General features: G+C 45.6%; 2 protein-coding genes across 3 annotated transcripts; one reads left to right on the top strand and one right to left on the bottom strand.

Moving 5' to 3' along the window:
* The first annotated feature begins 6,206 nt into the window (after positions 1–6,206).
* On the top strand, positions 6,207–8,044 carry LOC133926025 (benzyl alcohol O-benzoyltransferase-like). Its single transcript, XM_062371755.1, has 2 exons — positions 6,207–6,737; positions 6,901–8,044. Exons 1-2 carry the CDS (start codon positions 6,288–6,290, stop codon positions 7,789–7,791), a joined length of 1,341 nt encoding a protein of 446 aa, XP_062227739.1. The 5' UTR covers positions 6,207–6,287; the 3' UTR covers positions 7,792–8,044.
* Positions 8,045–10,336: 2,292 nt separating this feature from the next.
* On the bottom strand, positions 10,337–12,411 carry LOC133927372 (benzyl alcohol O-benzoyltransferase-like). 2 transcript variants are annotated; one of them, XR_009911325.1, is made up of 3 exons: positions 11,867–12,411; positions 10,716–11,679; positions 10,337–10,576 (listed from the first exon to the last, which is right to left on the bottom strand). XR_009911325.1 is itself a non-coding variant. In XM_062373814.1 (2 exons), exons 1-2 carry the CDS (start codon positions 12,320–12,322, stop codon positions 10,783–10,785), a joined length of 1,353 nt encoding a protein of 450 aa, XP_062229798.1. In that variant the 5' UTR covers positions 12,323–12,411; the 3' UTR covers positions 10,678–10,782. The 2 variants fall into 2 exon arrangements, 1 of the variants encoding a protein (XP_062229798.1); XM_062373814.1 differs by lacking the exon at positions 10,337–10,576 and having other exon boundaries at positions 10,678–11,679.
* Positions 12,412–19,858: the final 7,447 nt, after the last annotated feature.

Here is a 19,858-nt window from a genome sequence, read left to right as displayed (position 1 = left end):
CTTAAAAATTCGACAACAGGAACTGAGCAAGAATAATAGTGCTCTCAAATAAATAATAATTGGCCCTATAACTATAGATGTTCTGCCCCCTAATTATCCTGTTGTACACATTATTGATTGAACGATTATCTAAGTTATCAACTAAGTATGCAGAGCCTAGTTATAAATCAAAGTATATTTCTAGATAATACTGCTGCGACTAAACAGATTGCATAAAAACTGAACAGAAATAGCCAAAGCACATACTAACAGTAGCTAAAAGAGCTAACTCAACAGTAGTATTCAGAAACAAAAAAGCTGCCTCTACATCACAGCAGTATTCAACTAGAGATCAAACAAGTAGCCCGCTGGATACTTAACTACAAATGTTTTTCGGTACATAAGAACATATCAGGTAATATCACCAACTCAAGTTTCTAGAGCTACTAAACACATGTCTATATACTATAGTACTTAGATAAAATACCCAACCTCAACACAACAATTCATCACAGAGCAATAATATATAGGCAACCTTACTGTCCAAAACAAGGAAGAGGAAAACTCACAGAGAAACACACTCAAAAGCGTCAATGACAGAGGCTAGGCATGACACTCCAGCTGTTGTCCCAGAAAACTAACACCCATCATTGCCGGCACCGTGAAAGAGATCAGAGATACAAAACTAAACGCATTGTGTCTACACGTGCGAATGAGCCTGGGCGTCATAGCTCCGACTACCACCACCACCAATTCTCGCCAGCGATTCACCAAGCCGAGCAGGGAGTTCCCAGTGCTCAACCACACGCCAGAGAGAATGCCACCAAATCAGAGAAAGTGAGATGCCACTTTTTCCTCTTGCCAACTGAGATGAGAGCTAAGGAAGATATAGAAGCCCTCACCTTGAGCGCACATGTCGAGAATGGCTACCACAAACGCAATCGGTTCGGCCTCCCCGATCCTCCATGCCGCTCCAGCCAATCTGCACTGTCCAAGCTCTATCCGGTGGACAACGAGGAGCCCAGCCGTCCCACGGATAAGCCCACAAATGTGGAAGATCCGGACACAGTTACTGAGACCCGGGCGCAATTGCCAAGCCGCCGCCACCACCAAGTAGCCTGAGGCCAGGACCAACTGGTCCCTAATCTGCTACCACCAACCTTAGAAGCAGCATCAGCACATAGATAGGGCAGCCCACAGATCTAGGCTGGTTTTGAGCATGGGCCAAAAGGAGAATACTCATTCGGTTGGCTAAGAAAGAAATATTGAACATTAAAATTTATTTAAATGACAACATTTACTATAAAAAATCTAAGGAAACAAAAACAAATCTTGAAATACTTATACTAGTAACAGACTTTTAGAAAAATCACAGCCTGTAGAAACACCAACAAACATGATATTAGTCAAGTTAATGGATATATGCATAGTATACTATTGTGCATATAAGGTTAGACACGTGTGAACTGCAAAGTCTCCGAGATTAGAGTGGAGTTGGTGCACCAACCTGCCTGCCGGCCTCTAATCATGCTTGTGCTGCCCCGTCCCATCGATGGAGTCGGATATCTGGCTGATTCATCGATCACCTCTAATAATGGAACGAATGTAGTCAACGAACACATGCAAACCAGAAGCCATATATCTTGTACAGGAGCTGTGGAACAGGTGACGATCCATCCACCCACGATAATGCATGCTAGAAATCAACGCAACGAAACCACTACCGCTCATGACGGTTCAAGGACGAAGGGACGTACGTGCCTAAATTTCAGCATTTCTCCTAAATTTCAGACGGCTGAAAACGCGGAAACAGGTGATCATGTGAATATGTGTGAATAAGCATTGTGTTCTTCTCGATCGGATTTTTCCATCTCTAGATTTAGAGAGAGATTGGCAGTGGCAGATCGGCTCAACTGTGGTGGCAAGCATGAGATTTTTTTATTTTAGTTTTTTTAAACTAATATTTTAATAGCAGTCCGTGAACATCTAAATTTTCAGAAGCTAACCCATTTTATCACGCTAAAGTGTCTACCATGACTCCTTAACGTAGTCATGTCATATTCATTGGTGTGACTAAAATAACCACACTGGCGAAAACCCTGACGCTTTTACACTTGGGTTCGAGTGACAGTCTAAGTCACGCTAACAGTGGTTTCAGCGGATGAACAGTGTTTTCAGCGGTTTTAACTGTTTCTCTCTGTTTTCTCTATTTAAATAGTAGGGTTGTCATACTCTAAAATTCACAAAACTTTTTCTGTATGTCCTATAATTCATGATGAATCTATTTTAAAAGGATTCACCTCAATACCCCATCTAGGTTTCAAAATAAAAAACTCTAAAAATGGCTACTTTTAGAAATTCTAGCAATTTTTAAGGCCTCAAATAAATTCCCAAAAATCTGAGAAAATTCACTAATATTCCTCTCATGTGGCGTCGTAATTTCTAAAATTATTTTCAATCCTAGGTTACTTGGTGAAAAAGTGAATTCCTTTGCAATGCTCTATTTATATGTATTTTTATCATTTCATACTATTTAGCCTTGTGAACGCCCTCTAAATAATTAGCAATTATGTTCGATTTTTCTCAAATTTTTGCTAGCACTTAATGCAACATGTACATGTCCTATTTGCAAATATGAACAGTACCAGGTAGATTCAAATTAAAGTCCTTTCATCTTTCTCTTTGGACAGTGGGGTTGCTGTGCTCCAAAATTCACGAAACATGCATTGGTGTGTCTAAAGCCTAAGTCAGGTCAGAGGTCTTATCATTTCATGGCTAAAGCTGAGTCATGTGTTCACTTCTTGTCTAAAGCCTGACTCACGACAGATGTGTTGCCATTTCATGATTAAAGCTGAATCGTGCTGTCACTTCGTGTCTAAAGCCTGTCTCAAGACAGAGGTGTTGTCATTTAATGCTTAAAGCTCTGTCATGTGGTCACTACATGTTGAAAGCCTGATTCACGACAGAGATGATGTGCTGGTGTCCTCTTATGACTAATATTCATCCCTGAAGGTTGAGAATTTATTGTAGTTGCCTGTGACTGCATGATTTTGGAGGCCCCTTTGCTCAGAGAATACATTTTGAGTGGGTGTAGAAGTAACATCTATCCATTTGATCTTAATCCAAAGTCAAAGCATGCTTTAAGCATTCATCCAAAAGCAAGCAATCTTTGTGTGTTGAATGGTTCATACAATCACATGATTGATGCTACAACTGCAACTAATGTTAGTCCCCGAGGTGCTGGTGATACAACCCCAGTCTATGCCAGTCCCCAAGATGCTCGTGCTACAACATTAGTCATAAGAGAACACTAGCACAAGCATTGGTGTGTCTAAACCTTGAGTCAGGACAGATGTGTTGTCATTTCATGGTTAAAGCTAAGTCATGTGGTCACTTCTTGTCTAAATCCTGAGTCAGGACAGATGTGTTATTATTTTATACTAAAAGCTCTGTTATGTGGTCACTTCCTGTGTACTGTATGAGTCACGATAGAGATGCTGTGCTGGCAGCAAGGTGTTATCATTTCATGTTTAAAGCTAAGTTGTGTGGTCACTTATTATCTAAAGCCTAACTCATGACAGATGTGTTGTTATTTCATGCTAAAAGCTCTGTCGTGTGGCCACTTCGTGTGTACAGTGTGACTGTGTGAGTCATGACAGAGATGTTGTCATGGCAGCAAGGTGTTGTTATTTCATGCTTAAAGCTGAGTCGTGTGGTCACTTATTGTCTAAAGCCTGACTCACGACAGATGTGGCCCTACAGGTCAGATGCCGAGAAGGGCCGCTGCCAGCTTTCATGTGTAATCACTATCGGATGGCTCCTTCCAATCCACAGTTAAACTACTCATGGATAATGGTTATCACTGTTTCATTCAATGTAACCTAAATTGTGTATAAATTCTTGATGAAAACATATCTCATGGCTTAAACCTAAGAACATTAATGTTATCGATTGCCTACTTTCAACAAAATTGGAAATTATTTCCTAATTTAAATGTACGTTTCAAATACTTAATTCACCCTGTAGTCTCAAAGGCTGTAGGTAGCCATAGCACTTAGCTATGTTTGAACATGCGCAATTTAAAGTGTATTAGTCTTCCTAAAAATCATGTATGTGGTCCGGCTAAAACATATTCTGAACTATCCATACAATAAATTTGGTAAGGTTTAGACCGCAAATGAAAATTCTTTTTAGCTCCACAAGTCACCTAAGTATTATTGTTATAGAACAAATTGTAACATATACCAACATTCGAAATTGAATAATTCAAATTCTACGATCTATTGGATGTGCATGTTTGCAAATAGGACATGTACATGTTGCATTAAGTGCTGGAAATTTTTTGAGGAAAATCGAACATAATTACTAATTATTTAGAGGGCGTTGACAAGGCTAAATAGTATGAAATGATAAAAATGCATATAAATGGAGCATTGCAAAAGAACTCACTTTTTCACCAAGTAACCTAGGGTTGGAAATAATTTTAAAAATTATTATGCCATATGAGAGGAATATTATTGAATTTTCTCAGATTTTTGGGAATTTATTTGAGGCCTTAAAAATTGCTAGAATTTCTAAAAGTAGCTATTTTTGGAGTTTTTATTTTGAAATCTAGATGGGGTATTGAGGTGAATCCTTTTAAAATGGATTCATCTTAAATTATAGGGCATACAGAAAAATTTTTGTGAATTTTAGAGCACGGCAACACTACTGTTCAAATAGAGAAAGCGGAAAGAGAACAATTAAAACCGCTGAAAACACTGTTCATCCACTGAAAACACTGTTCAATCCCGCGTGTAAATTACATGCGCCGGAGTTTTCACCAACGTGACCACTTTGGTCATACCAATGAATATGACGTGACTACGTTAAGGAGTCACGTTAGGTACTTTGGCGTGATAAAAGAAGCTAGTTTCTGAAAATTTAGATGCTCACGTGCTGTTATTAAAATATTAGTTTCAAAAAAGCTAAAATTAAAAAAAAATCTAAGCACGAGGGCAGGACGGAGAAGAATGACTAGCTGAGCGGTACCAAGTGAGGGTGAGCGGAAATGGCACGGTAAAGTTGAGTTAGTGTGACATGAAAGATGTTGGTGGATCTAGTGATGAGAGTGCCGTTAGAGACATATAGAGGAGAAGAGCACGCGAGGAGGAGCACACACGACGTGGCGATGGGTGAAGAGTGACACCAACAAGGGAGGTTGAAGAATATCCTACGGCTCGCAGCTGTCGTCCAAAAGAAGAAATCAGGCGCTTGTTAAATAACAGCCCTTCAACACATATGTCAAGGCGAGAACTAGGCTTTGTTGATGCTGGTTAAGATATTGGCGCAACCACTAATCTTATCCGATCTGCTTTTGAATCTGAGCGCAGTACCTAAAGGTGAAACTTTCTGCCAATCTACACTCACACGCTAATCTAGCCATTTAATGATGTGCCGCATTTGTGCTTATGATGATGTGACAGGAGAACAAACCGGCTAAAATGATTTGGGGACGTGGAAAACATCGGAGGCACAGAATTCTTCTTCCTCTGCACTGCACTGCACTGGCTGCAGGTCACCGTCCATCTCCTGCAAATCCGGTCAAAAAGCCTCCGATCGATCTGCACATCTGAACCAAACGAGAGTCCGAGTTAATCAACGGCCACCAAAGCCCACTGGTAAACCGGACCAGAGTGTGCCTAGCCAATCTTCGCCTTTCGTCTCTTTCAGAATCTAATTTGACCATAGCGCACACAAAAAGTGAGTCGAGAACGAAATGTGAACGAGAGAGAAGAAAAGTAGCACACCACTGAACACCTCACCTTAGAATGTACTCTTGCCGACCGCTGTTAGAAAATAACTAATCTGAATTGCACGATCTTCACTAATCACACGAACTCAATCCTAATTAGTGTGGAAATTAAGATTCAGAACCTGAATTCGGTGAAACCATCCCCTTCTTGTCGGCATAGATACTTGATCACAATCCGAGAAGACGATCCCCGGCGGCGTGGATCGGCGTTCAGATCAGCTACTACTTGGGACTTGCTTGTGCTGTGTACTTGTGTGCGTCTCTGGATAACTGTACCCAAATGGCCAAACCCATGCACCTGCTGTGCCAACCATAGATTCTCCATGCGACTACTGGCACGCCGCCGGTAGACTTTGCTGATCGACCATGCGCCTCCATGGCACCAACCCCCGTCTCCCTTTGCTTTCCCGCGCTATAAAACTAACCCGAACCACTGCTTGCCCACTCCAGTGCGCCACCAACACCACGACTCGCATTCGCACCTACGCCTCTAACACGTAGTGATCGATCACCGATGGCGTCGACACTGCCGGCGTTCACGGTGCGGCGGGGGGAGCCGGTGCTGGTGGCGCCGGCGGAGCCGACGCCGAGGGAGACGAAGCCGCTGTCAGACATCGACGACGGGGAGGGCATGCGGTTCTATAGCTCCGGGATCCACCTGTACCGCAGCAACCCGGCCAAGCAGGGCCAGGACCCGGCCAAGGTCATCCGGGAGGCGCTGGCCAGGGCACTCGTCCCTTACTACCCGCTCGCCGGCCGCCTCCGCGAGGAGGAAGGGGGGAAGCTCGTCGTGGACTGCGGCGCGCAGGGCGTCATGTTCGCCGAGGCAGACGCAGACCTCAGCGCCGGCGACTTTGGGGACGTGCAGATCCCGCCGTTCCCGTGCTTCGAGCACTTCATACTGGAGAGCACCACTATCGCCGGCGCCGAGCCGGTCATCGACCGCCCCTTGCTCTACATTCAGGTACGTACTGACAAGCGCGCGTGCGCAATTTTAGATTTTTGGTCGTGACGTGCAGTGCCATACGGACGGACGGTGTCACGCATCAACACTAGCTTACTGCTACATGCTACGCACAATAAGTGAGTAAACTAATAAGAATGTGCATGCATGCTGTTACGTGCAGGTGACGAGGCTCAAGTGTGGAGGCTTCATCTTCGGGCAGCGGTTCTGCCACTGCGTGGTGGACGCGCCAGGCGGCATGCAATTCGAGAAGGCCATCTGCGAGTTGGCCTGCGGCGCCGAGGCGCCGTCGATAGTGCCGGCGTGGGGGAGGGAGATGTTCATGGCACGGCAGCCCCCGCAGCCGTCGTACCCGCACCTCGAGTACCGCGAGCCGGCGGGAGGGCCGGACAGGATGCTGTCGACGCCCCCGGGTGACATGGCGCGCGTCCCGTTCTTCTTCGGGCCTCAGGAGATCGCCGGGCTGCGCCAGCGCGCGCCGACAAACATGCGCTGCTCCCGGTTTGAGCTCGTGGCCGCCTGCATCTGGCGCAGCCGCACGGCGGCGCTCGGGTACGCGCCCGACGAGGAGGTGCGCCTGTCCTTCATCGTGAACGCGCGCGGCCGCCCCGAGATCCCGCTCCCGGAGGGCTTCTACGGGAACGCGTTCGCGTACTCCGTGGCGGCGACCACCGCCGGGGAGCTGTGCGGCAAGGACCTCGGGTACGCGCTGGAGCTGGTGAAGAAGGCCAAGTCGGCCGTGACGTACGACTACCTGCTGTCGGTGGCGGACCTGATGGTGCTCAACGGGCGGCCGTTGTTCGCGCTGTCTCGGACGTACATCGTGTCGGACGTGAGCCACGCCGGGTTCAAGAGCGTGGACTTCGGGTGGGGGGAGGCCGTCTACGGCGGGCCGGCGAAGGGCGGCGAAGGGCCGCTCCTCGGCGTGACCAACTACTTCTCCCGGACCAAGAACGGCAAGGGGGAGGAGGGCACGGTGGTGCCCATCTGCCTGCCCAGGGACGCCATGGAGAAGTTCCAGCTCGAGGTGGAAGGCCTCACCGCGGAGCTCTAGGTGCGCGCCGGGCGGGCCGTGCGCTGTGTGCCGATCATAAAAATATATAGCCTACGCACATCAATCTAGTAAACCGTCACGTACACCATAAAATGCATCGTGCTCGTCTCATGGATAGCTGGTGATATATTGCACCGGTTTATGTGTTCTTACTACACAGTACGTAAGCAAGGAAACGTGGTGTTGTGCTCTTGTGTGTGTAGTAAAAAAATAACGGGAAACAATCCAATAGAAGTGGCATATATATTTGCAACATCACGCCTCATGTTGCCATGCTGGATCTGTTGACTGCTGAGCTAATGAGACATGTAAGTTTTTTGTTAGAACGTGATCGTAGCTCGTGATTGTTAGAGATCGTCTGATCGATTATATATGGCCCAAAATGTAGTACGCGTACATGATACGGTAACAAAAATATGCAGAATGTTGAAAGAAAGGGAATCAAGCAAGTTTAACCATTATTTTTTATTAAAATATAGTTATACTATATAATAAAAATATTATTTAAAATAAATCTACACGTATAATTTTTATATTTCTAAATTGAATATTTAGAAGTTATTGATGGTAAAAAATTAATTTTTTGACTATATATTAATTAAAACGTTAAGTATTTATGACCTAAAGGAATGCTAAGTTACTTGTCATTTACAAATGCAGACTACCCAACAATCTTGTTGAATGATGCAGATCAACAACCATGTAATATGTAGGTGACGTACGGCAACAAAGCGTTTGCTGAACTGAATGTTTCTTTTAGAACTCATAATAAGTTCTTTATACAGCAGGATCCTTTTCCTACTGTTTTCGCTAAAAAAAAAGGTTTTTCGTGGGAACTCATGGCAGGGTTTGAACGAAGATCGACACGTATTCTCTCCAACAGCTAAAGATATATGGAGGTAATTAAACCAACTCGATGTACGACGCCAGGTACATGCATTAGCGGGCCTAGACACCTAAATTTTTATGTAATTTTTTAGGTTAACTATATAAAACAAGAATTGGTTATCGTGTAATCTCTTTTCTCTATTCTCTTGTTATTTTAAAAAAATCTCTAAAATTCAAATAATTTACTTATTTTTGCTATCTAGCCTCGTCTTCTAGTCTCACCGTGTCGTTACTGAGTAAAGATATAGTTTGATTTTAATAATAAAAATAACTAAAAATTAGAGGTAAATTAGCGAATAATCTCCTACTTTTTTCAGATCCAACCTGAAATCAAACTATAGTGTCGCTCCTGACGTATTCATTCAGCGACGCTCCCATGATGCCTCCGCATCTTCATATCTTGTGTTTATACTTGATGTTATCGTGTTCAATGTTTTATTTTCATTGCAACACACGGATATTTAGCTAGTGTCGTGTTCTGTAGATGTGTATGGTGACCACGGTCCACAACGACTCAACCTCATATCGCCACGACCTTACCAGCGTTGACGCAGCCACAGTTCACGACCTACTACCCACGCGACCACGTATAGCGTCCCAGGCACCCTCGAGACATGAGTGATGACTGCGTGCATGAATGTGTCGATTACTGAGAGGTTAAAACCGTATGTATGACTGCGTACCCAAGATGGAGGGCAGCAGCATGGGGCGGACCCACCATGATGCATGGGTATTCAGCTGAATACCCAACTTTTTTGCAAAAAAATTGATTATATAGCAGCTATACTACGTATATATATCTCTAGTTAGGTCAACTTAATTGTTTGCTGCTTTAATCTATCAGACCACCCAGCAAATCGTGAGCCTAAGCTACTATCCATCCTCTACTCGGCCTATTAACTAGAAAGAGTCCACCTTCTCATACCACAGTAACAAGCATCAAGAGTTCATAATCTCCATATTGTGACTGCCCAATTCGGCAGTCAGCAGTTGAGCGTGAATTTTTTGTGCAAGTTAAGGATAGTGACATCATTTAACACTTCCAAGCCATAAAGGAACACAAAGTTAAATTATAATTTTTTTTAAGTATTTTGTAATTTCTCTTAATTAGTTAAAACTTCTCTACTATAAATAATTTATACTTTAAAATTTACATTACTATAGATTTCTCGTATTTTGGATTAAATATATTTTTTTAATACTGAATACCCAATCGTTAAATCCTAGATCCGCCACTGGGCAGCGGTGGCGCGGGTGCGGGGTCGTGGTGGGAGAAGTGGCGTGGGCGTGCACTCAAACCTGAGGGCAATGGCAGCACGGGCTCGAGCTAAACGGGGTACGGTGGTGGGGCGGGTATGAGTGAGACTGGACGCACGGTTGTGCACGGGGGCAGTATGTACATCTAAATTAAAAATGCTAGTCATTTAGTCAACGAGACGTGTCTGCTGGGTGCTGGGCAGTGCCCAGAATCGATCGTATCGTGCGCGTACAAACTTTGCCGGAAGCACGGACGCATCGCATCGACGGCCGGCTCCGATTCAGTTGGTGCAAAGCGATAACGCACCGGCGCAGGTGAGGTTTTTTGCCGCACCAGCAAGGACTGAGGTGAGATGGCCGGCGCTTCCCGACGTGCACCAAGCGAGCCACAATCGATTGGCCGAAACGCGCCGCCGCGGCGGCGACTCGAAGCGTCACGCGGGGTGTCGGAGCCGGCCGGGACCAGGAGACGTGGTGAACTTAACGGCAACCCCGCCGTCGCGACGCAGACTAATCACGGATGAACGGCTAGCCTGCAGTCACTCGCTCAGTGCGGCGCTGCGCGCAGCAGGTTGCAGCGTTAATCACGACCTAGCCCGAGCCTGCAGCAGCTAGCAGAGATTGATCGGATGGCCGCCCCCTGCTCGCGAGACGCTGCATGCGGCGCAATGAATGATCAATAGCTTTAGTATCAATATAGCTAATATGAATAACATTGTTTGTTAGTATGTAAGATTTAGTCTCATGAATATTATGTGATGGATTTAGATTCGAAATACCTTAAAGGGATAATCATCAAGATCAAAAAAGATCTAACATTTTCATGAAGGTACAATAATATATTGTTTAGAGCTCCGCGGTGAGGCATTCCACTTCGAGCTGGAACTTCTCCATGGCGTCCCTGGGCAGGCAGATGGGCACCACCGTGCCCTCCTCCCCCTTTCCGTTCTTGGCCCGGGAGAAGTAGTTGGTCACGCCGAGGAGCGGCCCTTCGCCGCCCTTCGCTGGCCCGCCGTAGACGGCCTCCCCCCACCCGAAGTCCACGCTCTTGAACCCGGCGTGGCTCACGTCCGACACGATGTACGTCCGAGACAGCGCGAACAACGGCCGCCCGTTGAGCACCATCAGGTCCGCCACCGACAGCAGGTAGTCGTACGTCACGGCCGACTTGGCCTTCTTCACCAGCTCCAGCGCGTACCCGAGGTCCTTGCCGCAGAGCTCCCCGGCCGTGGTCACCGCCACGGAGTACACGAACGCGTTCCCGTAGAAGCCCTCCGGGAGCGGGATCTCGGGGCGGCCGCGCGCGTTCACGATAAAGGACAGGCGCACTTCCTCATCGGGCGCGTACCCGAGCGCCGCCGTGCGGCTGCGCCAGATGCCGGCGGCCACGAGCTCAAACCGGGAGCAGCCCCCGCGCATGTGCAGCGGCGCGCGCTGGCGTAGCCCGGCGATCTCCCGGGGCCCGAAGAAGAACGGGACACGCGCCATGTCGCCCGGGGGCGTTGACATCATTCTGTCGGGCCCGCCCGCCGGCTCGCGGTACTCGAGGTGAGGGTACGACGGCTGCGGGGGTTGTCGCGCCATGAACATCTCCCTGCCCCACGCCGGTGCCACCGAGGGCGCCTCGGCGCCGCGCGCGAACTCGCAGATGGCCTTCTCGAACTGCATGGCTCCCGGCGCGTCCACCACGCAGTGGCAGATCCGTTGCCCGAAGATGAAGCCTCCACACTTGAGCCTCGTCACCTGCACGTATATAACAACAGGTAATTAATTTCCTTACGGTGCGTATCGATCGTATCGATCATGTTTTGTTGACCGTGCGTGCGTTTCGTGAGTTTTATAACAGGCGGAGCCATGGAGGTGCATGCATGAGATCGTGGCTTGGAGTACGCTGCATGCATAACCTTTTCCTGATAACGTTGGTCCGTACCTGAATATACAACAAGGGCCGGTCAACGACGGGCTCGACGCCGGCGACGGTGGTGCTCTCCAGTATGAACTGCTCGAAACAAGGGAAGGGCGGGCACTTCACGTCGCCGAAGTCGTCGGCGGTGAGGTCTGTGTCGGCCTCGGCGAACATGACGCCCTGGGCGTCGCACTCAACGACGAGCTTCCTCCCAGTCCCGGCCTCCTCACGGAGGCGGCCGGCGAGCGGGTAGTAGGGGACGAGCGCCCTGGCCAAGGCCTCCCGGATGACCTTGGCCGGGTCCTGGCCCTGCTTGGCCGGGTTGCTACGGTACAGGTGGATCCCAGAGCTGTAGAACCGCATGCCCTCCCCGTCGTCGATGTCCGACAGCGGCTTCGTCTCCCTCGGCGTCGGCTCCGCTGGCGCCACCAGCACCGGCTCCCCCCGCCGCACCGTGAACACCGGCAGTGGCGACGCCATCAGTGATGGATGAACTGCGAGCACGTGAGAGAGGCGCGGCGTACGTACAAATGCGAGTTCGTTGCGTGCACGTGCGTGGTAGTGGTGGTGGTGCAATGGAGCGGGCTAACTAAGATCGGGTCGGCTTTATAGCCGCTCGGGGAAGGAGGCCAGGGTTGGTGCTTGCCTGCCTGCCTGCCAGGGTGGTCGTCCAGATCCAAGTCCAACGCGGCAGTCCCACCCAAGTCAGCAAGGGCGGCTTTTGTCGTTCACAAAAATGTGCAGCTCAGAGTCCGTTTTTACCAGATCGTGCAAGGACACACAGACACTGGTATCGAATCCGATTCAAATTTAGGTGTCTAATTTGACAAAAAAAATTAGGAACGCAAAATACTATTTAAAATCTGATATAAGTGTTGAAATCTAACTCAGATTCAAAATATCTAATTAAAAAAAATGGATACATGTATCAAAGTAACACTAACAGGCCCTTACTGCATTGAATGGAGGCCGGCAATCTGGCACTTACTACAAGGCCGGCAAGAATGTTGTTTTCCCCTTTATTTATTAGCCGGCTATTGCAACCTGCAGGCAAGAATGTTGTTTTCCGCCTTATTTATTAGCCGGCAATTGCAACCGAGGTTTCAAAAGTCCTCATTCTCCCGTTCAACGAACATGATGCATGCCATTGGAAAAAACGTTCGATGATCCGATCCCTACGTACATACGCTTGTTGTAAGATTATTAGTCGTACCTAGCTGTGTTCCAGTATGAAACGCTATTTCTTCTTTCGTGTGATGTTCCCGGCTGGGTCGATGGGAAGTGGCGGCACAAGTGTACGCATGCATGCATGACTAGGGGCCGTCACTTAGACTCTGGTTCATGTTAAGAACTCTGGTTCATGTTAAGAAAACTGAAGTTTTATGACTAATTATGGATCTGTCCCGATCGGTTGAAAATTTTGTTTTTGTTTTTTAAAATTTTTGACACTATAAATACATGGGTGAAACCTTCATTGTCTTTTTTTTATTTTTTATCGCTAGAATATCTAGATCACACATTATAACAGAGGTTTATCAATACGTTATCAGCACGAAGCTCTGCCGGAGGCCAAACTAAGAAATCAGATTGTCTTATTCACAATAATTAAAAGGTACGATCGATTCGGTATGTATCATTGCAACTATTATTTTTTACTTCAGATCTATACATCACAGTAACGAACAATAACATAAACAATAACATAAATAGTACCATGAGCAATAGCTTGAATAGCGTGGCAATGAACATGACGTAGAACTGGTGGAGCCCGCAATTGCCACTACGCTATCGACCGAAATCTGACGGCCATCCCTCTACACAAGAAAGCAGTGGCTCGAAGTCCACCGCTACAGATTAAAAAGAAAAAAAAGGGGAGCATGGCACGCCGTCGGCACGGAAGCCACCGACCTTCCCATCGGTGCTCGCCGCAATTCACCACCTCCTTGGACTGTGACGCCACAGCCCTTGTAGGATTGTCGCGCCGCCCGCAAGCGGTCGGGCCACCGCTCGCCATGCGCCTGATCGCGCCGCGCCGCGCCTTGCGTCGCCTGCGCAGCACGTTGCCGTCGCCGACCGTCGCAGGCCTCCACGAGCTGCACAACTAGGGCGGCACGGGATGTCGACGCCGCCTCGCACCAGCCACGCAACATCCGTGGGATGACCACGCCGCCGCTCGCGCCGTCGCACGCCTCTCTCGAAGCCGCCTTCGTGCGACTCATCGCCGCCTGTACTGCTGCACCCCAACCACCACACATCGTCGCTCGAAGTCGGCCACCCGCCACTGCCTAGCCAACCGAGCAGCGCCACCGAGAGCCCTCGCATGAGCAATGTGCGCTGCCGGCTTAAGGGTGACCGATGAAAGGGTCGAGTCGCAGTTAGGGTTTTCAAACCCTAGCCGCCCCCAATTTATATGATGCATGCGCGGGTCGAATGGGCCGGGCCAGCCCATATGTTAGCAGGCCAGCTCAATAATGGGTGAAAACCGGTGGAAATAAAAAAGGGAAAAGTGAAAAATCTGAAATTTTACATTTAGCCCCTCGGGTTTTTCTTTATTTAAGTGCAGTCTTTGTCCTTTTGCATTAAGGCCACTAGTTGTTCTAAAAATTATCTAGAGGCCTCGTTCTCGCATAAAAGTACCTTCAGAATTTGAATTTTACATATATTTTTAGCAATTATGCAATATTTATCAAGTTATTATTATTTTTTACTACTTAAATTGTCTATTATGCATTTAAATCCAATAAAATTCATATAATAGCATAGAAAATGTCAAAAATTTTGCAGTAATTTCTTCATATCTTTATTTAGCAACATGATAAAACTTTATTAGCAGTAATACTTGCGTCATTTAAATATGTAGATGGATGGCATCATGAACAAGGAGTTCGTTGAGCTTAGTGCACATGACTGCAACTATCTCACTTGTACGTCGGATGTCCATATTGTATTAGGAGCGAAAAAGCTTCGTGCTACCATTGACCTAGGAATAAGTAGTGCAATGGTTCACACAGAGGATGAGAATGATCAGACACTTTATTTTCTCCTTCACCATCTCTCCCCTACTTTAATGGATGAGTGCATGGCAATGATCAGCGCTGATGCACTATGGGACGCTGTCGGTGGATGAACACTGCAAGCGGGGATCCTGAGGGACCCCCTTTGAGATTCGGCCAGGGGGTTGATTCTGGATCTAACTCGTACGTGGGTTAATGCGAATGTATGAGATCTAGGCAGGACGGATGATCGTCGGCTAGTAGGAGTAAATGCACAAGGGATTTAGACAGGTTTGGGCCGTCTAGAGGTGTAATACCCTACTCCTGTGTGTCTGGTGTGTTATTAATGCTCTTAGAATGCCTTTCTCTGGATCTCTGCGTTACAAGGTTTTTTGGTCTATCTATCAAGTCTCGAGCTTCGGTCTTCAAGTGCCGGTCTCTCTGAACTTGCTGAACTTCTAACTTAGCCTCAACTGAGACTCAACTTCTTCCAAACTTATCCCTTAAATTCGCCTCTACTTAGCTTGTTCTTTTTACAAAGGGCTCCCCCCTCTTTTATCCTATCGGGGGAGGCTCGATGTGCCCATATCGGGGGCACAAGTTTCCGTAAGTCATAAATGGAAAGCAACCATTATGGGTCTACAGTTTGATATTACAGGGGTTGAAAATGCGCCCTTCGGTCGCTCCCGTCGGTTATTACGCCCCAACTTTAGCAGGTGCAGGGGGGCCTACCGGCCAGCCGCTGAATATCCCCGCATGCCCATTTGGTCAGAGCAGATCTGACACGGTCTGATGCAGCAGGGTGACAGGCGATACGCCTCGAGCCCATCGACGATATCTTCAAGCTGTCTTCCTTTATGGGCCCCGCAGGGTGACGTGTAATGGGACCCGTCGCATTAATTATCCCCACGTCTTCCTGCCAGGCGGTGGCAGGGACTGACGTACTCAGTATGACAGGTGTGGGGGGGGGAGTGGTTGGATGTGATCGGCCACGCTTCCCTTTAAATGCAGCATCGGGCTTCCCACCGATTGACACCTCACCGTGGAGCCCTTGCGAGGTCCACCGGCAAGGGGCTTCTCAGGTCCTCGGGGAACTCTGGGTACTCGGGGATCAACTGTCCTTGGCCCCGAGCACCACCTCCCGGATCTAGCTCTTCTCGGGTCCTCGGGGAACTCTGGGTACTCGGGGACCAACTGTTCATAGCCCCGAGCACCCCCTCCCGGAGCTGGTTCTTCTCGGGTCCTTGGGGAACTCTCGGTACTAAGGGATCAACTGTTCTTGGCCCGGAGTACCCCTCCCAAAACTGTCTTTTCTCGGGCCCTCGGGGAGATGGTCCCTGAGGGATGGCGCCACGTGGCACTGTGCTATCCTGGCCTCGGGACTCAGGAACCCCTGGTTCTTATATCACCGACAGACGCACTGCAGGAGTGTTTTGAGTGTCTTAAGTACACAATCAAGCCTCTTACAGAGCAAGAATAGGTCCGACTCTGTTTTTGTGACTACAAACATGTCAGAGAGTACAACTCTGCGTTGTATCGCATTTGCACACTTCTATGTCTCTGTGGGAAAGAGATCACATAAGGGGAGAAAATTAAGAAAACTCTCTCCACTTTCCACCCGAATGTGGCAGAACTCGCACAGAATCACCATCAATCAAAATACAAGAAGTATTCTGAACTAATTGATGTGTTGTAGCTCCATAAAGTTCATGACAAAGTCACAAATAAGAACTTCTTATCCCAGCCGTAAGGAAAGAGCAATGGCTTAGAAGTCAATCACGTCTCTTTCAAATCACGCAAAAACCGTAATAAGAAGTGGGGGAAGAGATGAAGGAAAGTGGTGGCAGACAAGATCAATTCTAGTGATGATAATGATAAGATAAAGAAAGAAGTTAAGCTATATGGTGAGCAAAACTAGATATAATATAAGTGCAGTGTTTGAGATCATTGGTCCCAAATCTGCAAAACACTAGAGCATGTCATGCAAGCATACCAGAAGAAGAAAAATGAGCAGCCAGAAGCACACCTCATCATTGCAGTGGGGATGAAGGTGGACAAAGTAGCCACAGTTGAAAGGGAAACATCTCACATGGATGTTGATGATAATACTCCCATATTGACAGTAAAAGACTTTCCAATGAAGGATGCAGAGGCATCTACTTTGCCCTCCTCTGCTACCATATAAGATGTTACGAAGGATGAAGCGAAAAAGAAAGCTATTATAGATGAAGTGGCTATATATTTCGCAGACTCTATATAGAATTAGAGTAATTAACCATTTATTTAGTTGTTGAATTTAAGAGGATTGAATAAATAAATATAAGCTCTAAAAGAGCAAGCTTAGCTACAAACAATATGTTTCGATATTTAATAAAGCATTTACTCTGGTTGCTACTTCCTCCCATATGAATGATTGAATGCTTTATAGAATAGGCACGATGCTCGCATAGAGGAAGTATGTATTGTGGATAGTGGAATCACAAACACCATCTTAAGAGAAAAAGTTGTATTTTCAGTTTATTAAAAATAGCTCTAGAAAAATGATGATAGTCACTGGTAGTGATAAATGCATAGTAGATTCTGAAAGAGCCACAATTTATAGGAACTACTTTGCACATTGAAGAAGTATTGTTATACACTGAATCTACAAGAAATCTCTTAAGTTTTAAATAAATACACGCTAACGGTTTTCTTATAGAAATTGGTGAAGAAGATGATCAAGAGCACCTATTTATCACTAAGTGTGATAGTGAAATGAGAATACTAGAAAAACTTCTTTTCATAGTAGTGACTTATACTAAACTCGCATTAGATCACCTAAAGTGTTCACTACCTTAAAGATTGTGTTTCGTCGTGTAGAATTATTCTCCCTATGACATGATAAGTTAGGTCACCCAGTCTTAGAATGATAAGAAACATAATTAATAACTCCCAAGATCATAGTATAAATGTAAAGAATTTCCTGAATTATGAAGATTTTGTATGCCCTGTACATGCTACTAGGAAATTAATTATAAGATCGTCTATCTTGAAGGTATAAGATGAAATCTCTGTATTTCTAGACCAAAAGGGGATATCTGTGGTACTATTCAGTCGTTATCTTACCTGTTTCGGTACTTTATGGTCTTGATAGACGTATCCTCAAAGTGATCGCATGTATGTCTATTATCTACCCATAACCATATCTTTGCAAAGTTGATCTTGCAGATCATACAAATCAGGAATAATTTTTCTGACCATCGAGTGAAATCCATTAGAATGAAAAACACTGCAGAATTTATTTTAAAGTGTTCGATGATTATTGCACTGGTATATGAATTAAAGTTGAGCATTTTGTACCGCACGTCCACACCAAGAATGGACTAGCCAAAGCATTGATAAAAAGAATAAAATTTATTGCTATACCTTTTTTGCAGCACTATAATCTGCTGCTACATGTTGAGGACATGCAGTCTTCCATACGACAGCTCTTATTAATTATAGATCATCATCTTATAACATCCATTCACCTATGCAACTAGTGCAAGGGGTGATTTAAAAAAAATCATTTACGCAAATCTGGATGTATTGTTTATGTGCCAATACCGCCACCACAATGAACCGCTATGAGACCTTTGCGAATAGTTGGAATATATGTTGGTTATGAGTCTGCATCCATAATCTGATATTTAGAATCAATAACTGCAAATTTGTATCCGACCCCCTTCACTGACTGCATCTTTTATGAAAATAATTTTCCGTCACTAGGGGGGAATATACCCTTAGATGAAAAATATCACGAAATTATTTGGCAGGTTGAATGAATTATGACACATGATCCTCGCACTAGTGAAGCAAATAATGAAATACAAGAAATTATCAATATGTAGAATTTAGCAAACAAATATGCCTAATCATTTTTGTGATTTGAAGAACGTAACTAAGTTGCATGTGCCTGCACGCAATGCACCGGAGAGGGTGGAAGAACAAAAGAAGGTACCCATCATCTTGTCTTAGGAGCTCCAAAAAATAATAAAATGATAAGAAATTCAGTTCCTTAAGTCACATAGTCAAAGACGCATGGCGAAAATAGGGAATGAGAGTTTACCATAACCGATCATAAAAATACCCCAAATAAAAAAGAAGAGGAGCCAGTTGAGACCGGGCGATGATATAAAACCCAAGGAAGTATGCATACCGGATTTGAATCTTCCCGCGTAGGAAGAAACCAGCAAAAATACGCACGATAAAATTAACGCTGATAAACTAAAGGACCTTGGTCCTATAATAAGAAATAACAAAGAACAAGATGTAGAAGCACATAAAAATGCAACACATGATAAAATAGCAATAAACTATGTGAATTCAGGGGACTCCCAGAACAGAGCAACAACAATAGTTGATGTACTTTGCAAATAAAATTATCACAGTTATAGATCATGTCCCTAAGCCTGCATCGCTTACTGAATGTAGAATTATGCCATATTATGAAGACTGGCAGAAGGCAATAACAGCTGAACTATTATCTTTAAACAAAAGAGAGATTTTTTGGTTAGTATGCCACACACCCCCACATCAAGCCAATAGGATATAAGTGAGTTTTTCTTCGTAAGAGGAATGAAACGAATGAAATTCTGAGGTACAAAACATGACTAGTTACACAAGGTTTCACTCAACGACTAGATGTTGATTATGAAGAAACATAATCTCCGGTCATGGGTGGCATTACCTTTAGATATTTAATCTTGATGGCTGTAAACCTAGAGTTAAAAATAAAATTGATTGATGTTGTGACTGCATATCTTTATAGGAACCTTGATTCGAACATTTATATGAAGGAATACCATTACCAAATTAGGATAGAAGAAATAGATATATTTATGCGTACAGTTGAATAAAATCGCTATATGGTTTGAAACAGTCAGATATAATGTGATACAATCATTTGAGTGAATTTCTCAGAAAATTAGGCTACACAAATAACACATATTATCCTTGTGTATTCATAAGAAGGTCATATGATGGATTTTGCATAATATCTGTA

Source organism: Phragmites australis, chromosome 8, assembly GCF_958298935.1.
Source record: "Phragmites australis chromosome 8, lpPhrAust1.1, whole genome shotgun sequence".
NCBI lineage: Eukaryota > Viridiplantae > Streptophyta > Magnoliopsida > Poales > Poaceae > Phragmites > Phragmites australis.
This window is presented reverse-complemented; position numbering and strand designations above follow the sequence as displayed.

Bases quoted from the DNA above. Each gene is read 5' to 3' on its own strand.
- LOC133926025 (XM_062371755.1), top strand. From the start codon at position 6,288: ATGGCGTCGACACTGCCGGCGTTCACGGTGCGGCGGGGGGAGCCGGTG. The intron at 6,738-6,900 runs GTACGTACTGAC...TGTTACGTGCAG, and splicing joins GCCCCTTGCTCTACATTCAG to GTGACGAGGCTCAAGTGTGG.
- LOC133927372 (XM_062373814.1), bottom strand. From the start codon at position 12,322: ATGGCGTCGCCACTGCCGGTGTTCACGGTGCGGCGGGGGGAGCCGGTG. The intron at 11,680-11,866 runs GTACGGACCAAC...ATATACGTGCAG, and splicing joins GGCCCTTGTTGTATATTCAG to GTGACGAGGCTCAAGTGTGG.